The following is a 14525-nucleotide window of genomic DNA, read 5'->3' as shown; positions in this document are numbered from 1 at the left end:
ACAGAGGATATTTTACCTGATGCCTTGTACATGACAGTACCCTGCCCACAATACTGTCTAATAACAAACAGTAAGAGTTAACATTCCATTACAACAGACAGTTTTTGGATTAAAGAAGAAATTTAGTTTATCTGTAAGAAAATAATGCAAGATTTTTTGCATTTTAATTGCTATAATCCCCACTAACAACCCTCAATAAACTTCACCCTCTAAATTATGAAGTGCAAGTTTGCTCCTCTCCCTTAATACAGCATTTGACTATTATTTTGAGGCCACTCCCCAGGTTTTTTTAATGTTTAAAACATAAAAACATAGCAAAACAGAGGTCAACTTTCCAAAGTTTTTGTTTTTGTTTTTTTCTTTTGGAAATAAAAGTTACCTTTAAGATTCCAGTCGTACAGTTCCAGAATATCTTTGAATAGGTAAGAAGAGAACAGCTCAAGACCTTTCACACAAAAATTCTGTGGAATAAAAACAAACAGGTTTATGATTACATAATATTGTAATACAGATAATGCTACTACCGTTATCTTCATATTTGTCAACTGCTAGAAATGAGGTTTTGGAAACAGCATTGATGCATCTTTAATCATTTACTGCAGCACAGTGGTCTAATAGGAAAAGCACTATTAAGAAAGCACTATAATGAAGATTCTGTATGTAATGCCTACATCCACCCTATTGGCAGAAATCACAAATGTGGTAATCCACCATGCATGTCAACACTTCCTCCTGAGTAAGTTCATATTTCTGAGAAAGATTTTTAATATTCCTTTTTTTCTACATGTTTATAATAAAAGCTGTAGTATTATGATCACTTCTTCCATTGCACCAAGACAGTACAATATAAACAGAGGGTTATGACCTTAAAGCCAGCAGGAGGGGAAGAAAAAGAACAAAAAACCTCATCAGGTAGGGAAGCAGTTCCTCCATAACAAGGAGCTTTCAATCAGAAGTGTAGGAACTGCTGCTTTACAAAGTCTTCCTGAACAAACAAGATCAGATCAGATCAGGACAGGACAACATAAGTAATACATGTATGAAAATGGCCATAACTTCCAAGCCCAAAAACACAACCTTTCAGAACAATGCATTAGTAAAGATGGTTGTAAAGTAGGCTTTAGCTACTGGCATCAAACCAGGAGTCCAAAAAGACAACACATCGGATTCAGTAACAAGAAACAATCTGCAGTAATCTTGCTGAGGAATTTCAGAGATCTTGCACGTATTTTAGATGGTGTTGAACAACAAAAAAGTAGATAACTAGGAAGAAAGATGCAACTATCAGACTAAAATACCGATCCTATCTTTGTAGTTAATACGCAGGAGCATTTCTGTACCTACATCTGCTGTTCTAATGCAATTTAATTCACAAACTGACTTTACCAGAGATTAATTTGTAATTAAAAAAAAAAAACAAAACCAAACAGATTAAGAACTGAATGTGCTTTGCTTGTATCCACCAGAAATTTGTTTTGGCAACAGCTTATAGTAAGTACTGATAAGTGATCCTTAGAGGATCATATTCAAGATTAAGTTTCAGCTTGGCATTGACTCACATGTGTCTGGAAAACCAGCACTTTCACATACATTATTTTTGTCATTTGTTAAAGAAGGATAATGCCTAAGTTAGTTCACAGATACATAAGTTATGCCAGATACTCTAACTTAAAATGAATAAAAGCACTTCTTACTATTTGATTTTAATATATGATAGCCTAGGTGGATGGATTTATGCTAGTACTTCTGAGAGAAAATTCCTTTTCAGACATTCTTTCAGAACATAGCCTGTCTCTTACCATCTTCTCTACAAGAAGGGATTGTGAAGAGTTTAATCCATTAACAATATCAACAACTCTTAACCCACTCTGACTTTTTGACTAATTATCCTTCTTACCTCAGGCATCATCTCTTCAATGAAATGAATTGTATAGTCAATGTTAAATCTGATTACTTTACATAGAGGAATCTGGAAGAAAAAGAGATTCAGCATGAAAAGCTATGCAGTGACAAATGTACAGTTAATACAATTTTGTATGCAGGGGTATTAGTGTCTGCTGAAAACGGAATATACTAAAACAGCTGCTTAGTGGGATCATACAAAGACAGGAAAGCAAGCATTTGCAAGAGAAATACCAATTCTAACCTCCACCTCTGATAACACAGGACTGAAGATTGGTAAAGTAAGATTAAATAATGCCATCTACTGGAGATAAAGGTTTGTTTAGAAGAAAAAGCAAAGTTCAGTCAAAAATTTCCACACCTGCTCTCACTTGCGTACTTGGAAGTGAACTTATTTTTGGTGATACAACATGTCAGATAGATGCAGTGACCTGAAGGCAAGCTGTTTTTAGTATGCTGCCAATTCTGTTAGTTATACAATTCTAAAAAACTGTTTAAGTGATGAAAATACAATCCAGGAATTTCAGGATAAATGTAAAAGATAGTGCATAATTTCATTACATAAATAAATATTTCTATAAGTGCACTCACCTAACTAGTAAGACAAACACACAGTTCACTTCTTTGCATATGCTGGCAAAGTCCACATACTGCTGAAGGCTGTTTTGTGGCTGCTGATTTGTGCATTTTCTTGGATTTATATTTTTAAGCCAAAAAGCTACATTTCTAAAAAAATAAGATGCCTAATCCTGCCATCCACTGCCTTTGTGAGTGTAAGAGACAATCTCAATCACTCATGAAAGCGAGTTTATTTTGCACTGATACACATATAGAGATTCAAATGGTGCCAGAGTTGCACTGAAATCAATGGACCTAGAGCCCAAGTATTCTACTTGCATCTTCTTGCAGTGCACTGTTAAACACTTAACTGTTTTGTCTACATACACCTCCTGATAGTAAAAGGATTTACACCAAACAACCACATATAAAAACTGTATTAGATTTGATACAAAGCTTTTAACTACTAAATTATTAAATGCTGTAAATAGAATAGTAGGGGAAAAAAAGTATTCTAGTTTCATCTAGAATGTGAGAGGGAAACCTGTCCCATTCAAATCAGTGACGCTTTTAAAAAAAGTATACAGGGAATGTTTTCTTTCTAATACACAAGTTCAAACAGCATAAAATGTTCTCATACAGAGACTCAATAGCCTGAGTTTTTTCTCTTGTTACCATGTAGAAAATGAATGCTTTGGAGAAATGACTATGGACAAGATCTCCATTAACAGGAATTTTGCTATGGCAGCAATACTGCCATATGTTATGTGGACCAAAAACTTCTCAGTAGAACCAGGTAATCTCTCTCCAAAAGGTTTTATGCCTGTTTGAAAAAAGAACAGGCTACAGTATCATGTTGTATTCCAGTCTATAGAAAGGTAATCATTTGCTGATGACCATTTCCCCCAGTGGGAATGAGAAATTACTATGAGAAATTGCTATCTGATTCTGGCCTCAACACGTGTACTTCACAATAAAAATCAGTTTAACATCTGCATTGCTCATGTCACGCAAGAAGAGTTTTCCTTGTTGTTTTTTTTTTTTTCTAATACACTGCCTTCTTGTCACATAGCAGGCATTGTATGATAAAGATAAGGTGGCCTCTTTATCCTTTTAATAAGAGCAAACAACATAACTGTTCCTATTTGCTCATTTACAAAATGAAAATAAAGCCTTGGGCTAAATCTGTCTTGAACCCCAAGGCTGAGCTACTGTTGCAGGGCAGGAGTGCATCACAGTGCTACCCCCCACTAGTTGAGTACCACTGATTTGCAGGATTCTTGTCAACAGCAGACCCTTCTCACCAGAGCTAAAGCATTGTGATATTCATAACGTAAGCAAACTGTCAGCTAAAAATGATTTTTTTTCCCCTCAGTGCCTCTTAGTTCCAGTATTCTTAGATTGCAGTCCTGTATTGTGACCATTTTTATACTGGGCTTTGACATGGATGCGGAAGGTAGTAACATGTATAAAAATAAAAAAATAGTGTCCCAGAGCATTTGAAAAAAATTCTTAAAATATCAAGATATAAAAAAGAAGGTACAGATATTATTTTGTTCTGATATGGCTAACAGTTTAGAGTGGAGTCATCTGATATCAACCATTTTGTTGTTATATTTGCTTTCAGAAAAGAAAAATCAATTGCCTTAAAAGCCTGCAAGTTTTAATAAAAAATCATAAAGAGTTCAGTGACTGAAGAAATCAAACAGATGTTAGAAAGTAATAGATATGCCTAAGAAATTTTTTTGAAGAGAGAAATCCTTTCAGAGAGGATATTTTAAAAAAAAGTTCAGTCTCCATTTCTCACTAAGGGAAAAAGTTTGTTGGTTTGTTTTTTAAATTGTTTTTTAAATAAACTTTTTCAACTTAACAAAGCTCCTCATCTAATTTAAAGCTAATTAACAGTTTTAAAAAGTTATTATTCCATCCATGATTTATTATGTTTTCAAACTGCAAAATGTAAAAATATGAATGATGCACGTCACAGTCTCAGTCGCAGTTTGAAGGCAATGACTACCACCATTATGTAAGACAAAACCTGAGACTCAGCACAAATGTTTTCTTCCTGTCTCCAGCGCTGGCAAAAAAGGTTTGTAACACCCCTTGGAGTGAAGTTCTACTTCAGGGCAAAAATAGTTTGCCTTCCAGACAAATCCTATATACAATGTAAAGAGTATACTTACGTTTGTTAGTGGGGCATGTGAAAACATGGAGAATCCTTCAAAGATATATTCATGGTCATCATACTCAATAACAGTAGGTCTGTCTGTCTAAAAAAGTAAGCAGAAACAGCATGGAGTGAACAAGAAGCAGTACTACTTTCACTATGAAAACAAAATTAGAGTTCTGGTTAGAATTATTTTTAAAGTACTTACTAAGAAGTTTGTGGGAGGTGACACCGTAATTCGATAGTGGTACAGTCTTCCAGCATTGTTGGTCATGGGGCGACATGGTTTAATGGGCTTAAAGAAAAGATAAGTGGAATTATGTGCAAAGTCAAGGCAAATTTAGATTAAAAGAGAGAATAAAGCATTTCTAATAGCCATGAAATATACACTAGGAAAAATTAAATAAAGAAGGTTGTCATAATTAAGGATTCCAGGAAAAGAGAAACTGGCTATATCTATATAGGCACTTCTAGAAATAGTTATAATGCTCTTCAAACCAAAGAAGTGAAAAACACTGCTGTAATTTTTTTATTTGCCATCTGACTCTTCATGTTTTCTACAAACAGCAGTTAGCCATTTACACAGCAGACTGATTTCCTCTTTTATACTAAATTGTTTCAAGAAGCTGATTTTAAAACTTTACAGAAATAAACTTAGGCTGTACATAAGATCCGAGTACGTTATCAAGAGACAAGTACTCACTCATCTGCTGGTGGTAAACCTGGGCCCTGAAGAGAAGAGTCCATTTCTTGTTATTTCTTAACAAGTCAATCCCTGGCACACGTAATTTTGCTCTGTTGGGTCATAGTGCCTGCTTGTGAGAATGGTACACTAGGAGGCAGCACTGAAGGGATTTGCTTCCTCCAACTGCTGGGGACTTGTGATCTGCTCCAGCTTCTTCTGAAGCAGTCCAGTTTAACACCTGAAGATCTAAAAACCCTCAGCAGTTTGACAAAACCAGTTTCTCATGCCTGATGGGCTGCTGTCAATCTGTGAAGATATGACTATCTGCAGGGAAAATACCTGCGACACGTGGGGTGCTACACAAGACAGTACTATAAAGTTGGCCTGCTACACCACTGCACAGTTCTGTGCCATGTGCAGAACCCAACCACAAAACAGAGTGGTTACTCTGCTCAGATGCAGGTTATGCTCCTCGCCGTTGTGACAAGACAGTTACAAACCACATAGTTTAGAAGCTAGCCAGGATTACCTGAAGGATAGGATAAAAATTAATATATACTAGATTTTCTGAAGCCTCACATTCCTAGCTGGTCTCACTCCTTCATGCAGCAAGTTTTATTTATTAGTTTTCTCCTGGTAAAGTTTTCTTCCTCCTTGCTTACAAGAAAAATATTCGAGACAATGTGGGGAGGAATTGATCCTCGAGTGATTTATGGAGAGCTTCAGACCAAAGCCATTTTTCTGAAATGGAATAATTTATCCTTTGCAACTGAAACATTCACAAACCCTTAACTGCAAAGAAATAAAAGAATGTGTCGCTAAATGTTTCAGAAAGCATACTGAAAAACTAAATTCTTAAAGGAAATCTATGAAGGTAAAGTGTAAAACTATGCGCTACTTTTCTTAAATGTTTACAACCAAGCTGGCTTTTTTTTCAATAAAAACCTTGAGGTGGTCTATTTCCAGAAACACAGATCACAAAGCAAATGAATATTTCTATAGAAAACCACCAGTATTTTGACAACATTTTCCAAATGAAGGGCACTACCATTACAAATGTTTCAGGAAGCTGATGGGCTCAATTTTTTCTAATCAAGTACTAATTAAAAACTTAAACTGTGTGACATTTTGTAGTGCAGACATGCTTTCATCACCAAAGCAACACCACCTCCTGAAAAGCCTGCTGCTCCCCCAGAAGCAGATCTATGAATTCATTTATTTTTAAAGTAAAAGAGGGTTCTTATAACATACTCATCCACTTGACAATGGGAGATCTTTCCTATATTCTCCTTTTATTTTAAAAACCTTCAGTCAAGCACATACAGGCAAATGTTTTCTGTATTTCTCAGGTGGATTTAATTACCAGTATTCCTTTTTAAATGTGAGGTTACACAAAGTGATTTGATTTTGCAGAGAAGCTGTTACTAAGCCCGTAAGCCATGGAGAAAAAAAAAAAAACCAACAAACAAGCAAAACTTACAAACTCAAGTACAAGTTCACTGCAGTAAGTCTGTATTCAAAACTGCAATCCTTAGAACTACTTACCTCCTCACCAGGATAAATGCCGTGTCTTATCCCTGTTCGTCGAGCTTTAGCGCTGCACTTGCACAGCGGTCCATCATTCATCTGTCAAAAACAAAATAGGATTCTGTTTTTATTGAAAAACAGTAGGTGATTGTGTCTGGAAAAGTATGTTGGTTTTAATGCCAAGAGTGCTGATGCTTCTAAAAGCCTGTCATGCTTAGATTAAGTGGATGCTCTTAAGCCAGTAAAAATGGAAACAGTATAGACTAACGTAAGAAAAACACACAATAGCGTTTTAACTCCATGACTGTTTCAGAAGCACAAAATGGGAAAACAGTGTCAGCAGAACTGTACCATCCTGCTGTCATATGCATTTTTCCGTATCATATACATAGCAACAGCATGTCTGCCTAAAGTAAAAATCAGGCCTTAAAAGTGCACGCGTAAATACAAGCTGAAATCTCTGCGTTCAAACAGTCTCACTCAGAAAGCCTGGTCCTGATTAACCCATCTGCAACACAGCAAGGCCTTCGAACAAGGTACATAAAGCAGACCATTTGAAAATTTTACGTGGTACTTTAAAGTAACAGGGAAAACTCAAACGCATCCTGTGAACAGATCGGTAAAGAAGAGAAAATGGGAAAACATCCACTTCAGTATTCCATGTGGGTGCATGAAGTACCTATAATTTAAGAGAGCAACTGCACAAAGTACAAAGCTGGTGTCTATCTTTTCACCTTTAAGACACTCAATGCAGACTATCAATTGCTGCAATGCACTAAAGCTTTCTGCTCCTAACATCACATCCATTGCTGAAATCCAATAAAACACAGAACCAAAACAGAGAAATGAGCTAAGTTCTGTATCTTGGGCTTTAACGGAGAGTTTGAAAGTTTGAATCCAAGAAGTGAAGAACACTTTTTTGATTTAATACAGGAAAGCAACACAAGAGCCAGCAGAACTTTCCATACCAGTATAAGAAGGCTGAAAATGTAAACCCCGGCGGGACTAAATGTCATCAGACAATAGACACAACGTGAAGACACTCCAGGAAGTAAGAACCACCAAACTGCTGCTACGGTAGTCTTTAGACTATTGGAAAAGGAACACAACTTTCTGGTTGCCTTGTTAATTCCCTGAAGGTTCATCTCAGTCTGGTTTCTTCAGACTGGCACGGTAGATGTGTAACGTGTGCAAAGAAATATCAGAAGCAGGGCACCCCTTTATTCCTCTGGGAACTTATGCAGTGTTATTAAAGTGACATGATGCATTTTGTTCACTTTCTATATCTCACACTGAAACCCTTGAGGAAAGCAGAGGTTTAATGAAGCTGATTGATGTTTATAGGTAAATACATACTTTCACACTGGCTTATGTAGCCATAGAACAGTCAAGTTAAATAACACAGTCAATAAAGAATTGTTCAGTACTCCTTGAAAAACAAGGGCCTACTGAAGCTAGGAAAATAACCATAACTTCTGAAAAAAAAATCATCCTTAGTTCTTAGAATGTTCAGCATGAACATTGGCTCTGTTACATTAAATACACAGAATGAGACATGCGAGGTACCTGTAAGCCCAGGGCTTGAGAAGCAGGTCAGATACACAGAACCAAATCTCAAAGTTTGGGAAGGAAAGTTTCTCAGCAGGAAATTCATAAACCACACATTCCTGGAACTATTCTTGCAAGTTATCCTACTTCATATTATGGGCTAGCACACTACTTTGAAATGTGCCCAAGAGCACATGTTTGTTTTTATTTTCATTTAAATGCCTAAACAGTTTGCTAATTTTGTTTTCCACATAAATAAAAGCAGATAGCTCAGTCAAATTATTATTATTTTTTAAACTAGAAGCATAAATATGAGTTGGCAATAGAATATTCAACAGACCTCTGAATTACCACAGAGGCAATAAGCATCGCAGTATCTCTCAGCATTATGATTTGCTGCATTCTGAACTCATGAATCATACGAAGTGCCAGAAAAACAAATTTACTGGGTTGCCATTTGACAAGAAGTTAGAATAGACCATAAAATATTTAACAAAGAAAGATGAAGATGGCAAATTCGCTAACAAAAACTAGTCTTCTGTGCAATGTATACATTCAAAACAACATTTTGTGAGCTCAGCAATTACATTTAATGAGAACTATAATCTCCATGCAATTACAAAAGAACCATTAGACAAGAAATTAGGAGCATTAACAGCATATTTAAAATATTATTTATCATTATGAGCTAAAAGCTTTTAGGTGAATAATTTGTAATGGAGATAAACATGCTGCCTTCTCTCGATCCCAGAACTCATCTGTGCACCTTTATCTCAGTGATAATAGGACAGAATTAGCACACTGCTAGCAGTTCAGGTTTTATTAACGCTGTCAGATGTGATTCCAGCCAAATACTCCACAGGAGTCATGATATGGAAGCACACACTTAGAATCAAAAGTTAAGTGTTATGAAGAAGATGAGACAAAAAAAGGGAAAGAGTGGGGGAAACACATTGAAATAGATGTCTCAGCATATCTGAGAACAAAGCAGAACTTTAGGTCCACAGGGGAGAAAGACTTTAAGAAACAAAACTTTCACCTCTCACCATACCTGTCCTGGATCATTGTACCACAGTTCCTCGTGAAGACGATCAGGGTGTGCTTTTTTACGCTTAATTTCTGCAATGACATCAAAAACTTCTGAATCCGAACTGCTAGCACAGCTGCTGTCATCATCAGAGTCGCATTCTGATTCACTGGAGCTCTCTGATTCAAGCAGGGAAAATAAAGTTAGTTGAAAAACATTTCCACATATTCTCTTTTCAGAATTCTCTAACAGATCATAGCTCACAGTGGCACACCAAAAGTTTCAGCAGTGCATGACATTCACCCTAATTAAAAATGCGGTTGCTGTCATTTTCATTAAAAGTGATAGCACGTGCTATGGATATTAGAAGACCTACATCCATGTCATCTGTTTTGCAGTTTGGCTGTCCAGTGGCACCACGGATCAGTTGTTGATGAGGAATTTCAGTAAATGACTTTAAAATGCTTAATAAACGAAGACTATAGAGCTACAACCAGTACAAATATTACTCTAAAGTTAAACAAAAACAGGGCAGCCTGGTCCACTGGTTGGCGACCCTGCACATAGCAAAGGATGTGAAATTAGGTGACCATTATGGTCCTTTTCAACCCAGACCATTCTATGATTCTATGAAAAACAAGAAATAGAAAAGAGAAATAAGACAAACTCACAAGAATGAGCTAAACAGAACCTCTTGCTTTTTAGGAAAAAAAAGAAATAATCAGATTGCTGTAAGTGTTCACATTCAGTTTCATTTTACCTACAAAATGCTTCCTGTCTGTAGCAGGACAAGGTCTAGTCACAACTTTCAAAACAGCACATATGGATACAGTTATTAAAGGATGCATGCTGTTACTCATTTTTAAAATCAAGTATCCGTAATAAATCAGTTATCACATAAAAAACATAGATGAGAAGAAAGCCACGAAATGATTGAAAAAAGCTGCTGATGAAACCTGAATGAATTCAGTCTTAACTTTCACAGAAGCCCTGTTCAATGAGCTTTCCTCAGTTTGGGTTTTTTTTTTTTTTTGACATTTTCTTTGTATTTACTGAAACAATTCCTCTGATATATCAAAGGAGAGAAAAAGGCTGAAGAAAAAAAAGCACAGGTCTCACACTTGTTAAAATATCTCCTTTGCACTGCTGTCAGAGTGATGGTACAAAGTATTGGACTTAATCCAAAAACTTAAGAGCCTGATCTCACACATCCCCTAAGCTCCTATGGTTCTTAGAAACAACACCCTCATGGATGTTTTGTCACACATTTCCACTCATCTTCTTGGCTCCAATTTAAATAAGTAAGTGTTCCGTGTTCACCCGCAATGGTCTTCCTCCCCACCAGTTTGTCTTATGACAGGGGGATGGCCTGCTCCTCTGCCTCTAAGACTTCCTTCTTGAGGAGCAACGAGCCTTCCTGAATCCCTTCCCCCTTCAGGACTGAAGCCCAAGGGATTCTTCCTAACAGTGTTCCATACAGTTCAAAGTCTGCCCACCACATGTCCAAAGTAGCAGTTTTGCTGACTACCCCCCCACTGCCCCAACTTCACCAAGAATAGAGAGAACTCTACCATTTCATGGTTGCTCTGCCCAAGACAGCACCCAACCTCAATATGTCCCACCAGTCCTTCTCACTGAACAGCAGGTCTAGTGGGGCACCTCCCCAGCAGGCTCTCCTAACAGCTGCGTCAGGAAATAATCTTTCAAACACTGTAGAAACCTCCTGGACTGCTTCTCCAATAAACACTAACAAGCTGTGTAAGTCTAACAAAAAAAGTGCAAAAATAACGTGGGACTTGTGAGAATGAACTGGAGTTCTGAAAGATCAGTGAGAATTTTGAATTTCATGTATGCAAATCAGCCTTTCATAATCAAAAATGACCTCGGAGCACACTACTCTCACTAAAATACACAACTACTGCTAATGAAAGGCACAACAGGGGTATTTGCCTAGCTACATAATAAAATAAACTATTAGCCCCAACAGAAGCATGGTTGTGAGAGAAGATTGCACAGGCACAGTGCCACAGGCCCAGCGCAGATGCAGAGCTATGGAAAAAGAAAAACAGCCAGCATTGCTCTTGGCCCCATCACTGTAATCCTGGAACAGAGAAGAAACACTTTTCAGTGGAGATCCAAGTAAAGCTTACAGAGGTAAGCTGAATATAATAGTGTTGCCCTTCAGTCATGTACATGAAAATATATCTGCTAAACGTGCAGTAGACTTTGCTGGTGATTCCTGATTGAATTCAAACATGCAAATCTGCTGTTCAGAAGAGTTTTCTCTACACAGCTTAAATAAAATAGGAATCTGTTATTGTTTATTTTTTGTCCTTTCATCTTTATCTTATCAGTCAGTTACATGCTGGCAGTTTAAAATGTGTCATTATATATACCCATATTTCAACTTAAGAATTTTAGGTATTTGATTGCTAGAGTTACTAAGTTCAGATCTGAGAGAATACGCAGCTAAACAACCAAATATGAAGTATCACTTAGAAAGCAAGCCCAACAGAATATCTAAGGCAGTGTGATATGCCTAAGAATTTCTTAACTTACTTTCACAGCCACAGAATCACAGAATGGCCTGGGTTGAAAAGGACCACAATGATCATCTAGTTTCAACCCCCTGTAATGGGCAGGATCACCAACAACCAGACCAGGCTGCCCAGAGCCACATCCAGCCTGATCTTGAATGCTTCCAGGGATGGGGCATCCACAACCTCCTTGGGCAACCTGTTCCAGTGTGTCACCATCTTCTGAGTGAAAAAACTTCCCTCTAATATCTAATCTAAACCTCTCTGTGTTAGTTTAAAACCATTTCCTTTTGTCCTATCACTATTCACTCTGGTAAACAGCTGTTAAGAAAAAAAATCATACTATGTAATGCTGAAGTGCTGGAAATACAGTAACAACTAAACAATTCCCAGTAAACAAAATCAGAAAAACAGCTTTCAGTGACTTCAAATTGTTATCAAAAAGTATGCCCTGCTATTTCAACCAGTATTTCCCCCAATAACTGATACAGCTAGCAAATTCATTTCACTGCAGAAGAGCCATATAGGAACCGTGATAATGCAGATAAACTCTTTGGAAAATTAACACATCTGCATAGGATGATAATAAACAGAAGTTACACAACAAAAATACAGTGCAGAAGGAAAATAAATACAGTGCCATAACAGACAGCCATATGAGTTTATCATCCCTGCCCTTGCTTCCTTTTTATAAACACAGAGTGTGAGCTCTCAAAGCCTCTTGAGTACTCGACTTATCTGACCATACACAGGGCACTTCCATGCCATGGAAGAGACTTCAGCATAAGGCAGTGCTGGATACTTTTCCTTCCCTTAAGCTTTCTAGATCAAACATGTAGCTCTACTAAAGTAAAAAATAAAACTCCACAGAACTGCACTAGAAAGGATGGATTTAAAAACAGGTATTAGCCCACTGACATCACCAAAAAACACACAACTTCCAAATAACAGGTGATCTATAGGTTGCTCCATTTCAAAGCTTCGCTATCATTTCTGCCTACCAAGATCTTCATCCAGCTTGGTCTTCGGTGGCTCCCATGGCGGCCTGGCTGCTTTGGCTTTTGCCTGTCGTTTTCCTAGCTCCTCCTCAAACTTTTCATACAGATCTCGGAGCTTGCTTGTGCCTACCACAGTAGAGTCCCCCTGTTAATTAAAAAACAGGAAAAAAGCAAAGGCAGTGCTGGCACAAGAGAACAATGTGTATCGATGTTTCAAAGTAAAAAGCGTGGGCAAAAAGACAAATCTCAGTGCTGAAATTTAAATGAAGTACAGAAATACTTGATAAGGCTTAGGTGTATAGCCACATTGCTCCATTAGGTGAATGAGCAGAGAATTCCATTTGTTGAAGAATGATCATCAAACCATTGGCCAAGCCAAGGAGAACTGCGGCTGAACATTTAATAAAGCTGAATACTAATATCTAACAGCTCAGATTTAGAAGAAACAAAAGACCTTCTATGCAAATATTTTGCAATTCACAAGAATCATATCACGCCCTAAAAACACAGAACTTAGTCCATTTTGTTGCCTACTTTGAATTAGTGATTTCACCCTCCATTTAATTCTCAAAAAAAGAAGAGAAAAAAATGAAGATAAACCTCCTCATTGAAACACCACTCCCCTACCCTTCCAGTAACCACTACTGGCAAAGAAAAAAAAAAGAAAAGATTTCCTCCAGCATAAAACTTTGTCAGCATTTAAGGGAAGATAGGGCAATTTAGGTAGTTTTGCTCAAATGTGGGCATAACAGAAAATACCCTCTCTTGTGAAGACAAAGCCCCTCTTCCATGTACCAATAATCTGAATAAAAAGACATTAAAGAAACTGATGAAAATAGAAAATAGATCTATAAGGTCTATTCTGTTTTTAAAGACTGAGATGCTTGGCAGGATTCAACACTGAATGATACAGAACACAATTCTGCTGAAGAATTCACATGAACTGAGCAATCAAATAATCAAAAATGGACAGTTTGCAGTAATTTCAGAACGTACCACTTGATCCATAGGGTCATTTGAATAATAGCTTTCAGAATGGGTACAGCGAACCCAGACTGGTTTAAGTAATTCATCATCTTCATCTTCATTTTTTTCAGATGCATTCTCCTCTGACTCTTTGTCCTTGATACTAGTGTAATTTTTTTCTTTGTTGCCACTCTGGCTCTCAGACCACCTTTCTCTTTCTTCCTCCCAACGAGGTCTCTTCCTTTCTCTGCTTGGAGAGCGGCTTAACAGGAGAAAACAAACAAAACCAATTAGTTTTTTATTATAAAGACAACTAGGTAGCTTCCAATAAGCATATAATTCTACTATATGAATTACATCAAAGTCTAATCGCCTTTTCCAGCTTTTAACTTTTCACCGTAATAAATACTTTGAAGTTTAGACTTATTAGAAAAGGAGTTAAAATTACAAGTGCTTTCATATTCTGAAACCTTATTCAAGAATTAAAACGGAAACAAATGTTAGTTTAGATTAAATTTTTTACTTAAATTTGAAAAGAGCTGTTTTTAACTTTTCCCCCAGTTTTGAAGCCCATCTGTAATTCTATAATGCGATGGAAAGCAGAGCAATG

The 14525-nt window shown here is 37.0% G+C and overlaps 1 protein-coding gene across 4 annotated transcripts in view; it reads right to left on the bottom strand.

The window, feature by feature from the left end:
• The window catches only part of DROSHA (drosha ribonuclease III), a 67918-nt gene that overhangs the window by 47502 nt on the left and 5891 nt on the right, over positions 1-14525 (bottom strand). For all 4 annotated transcript variants that reach the window (XM_031589245.2, XM_090137057.1, XM_090137059.1 and 1 more), the window contains 8 exons: positions 13946-14177; positions 12953-13094; positions 9439-9593; positions 6858-6938; positions 4836-4922; positions 4644-4730; positions 1898-1969; positions 380-461 (listed from right to left, as the gene is read on the bottom strand). In XM_031589245.2, the coding sequence (XP_031445105.2) occupies positions 380-461; positions 1898-1969; positions 4644-4730; positions 4836-4922; positions 6858-6938; positions 9439-9593; positions 12953-13094; positions 13946-14177 (938 nt within the window). The remainder of the gene's footprint in view (positions 1-379; positions 462-1897; positions 1970-4643; positions 4731-4835; positions 4923-6857; positions 6939-9438; positions 9594-12952; positions 13095-13945; positions 14178-14525) is intronic.

The sequence above is a fragment of the Phasianus colchicus genome, chromosome 3, assembly GCF_987193195.1.
Source record: "Phasianus colchicus chromosome 3, bPhaCol1.hap1.1, whole genome shotgun sequence".
Classification (NCBI taxonomy): Eukaryota; Metazoa; Chordata; class Aves; order Galliformes; family Phasianidae; genus Phasianus; species Phasianus colchicus.
This window is presented reverse-complemented; position numbering and strand designations above follow the sequence as displayed.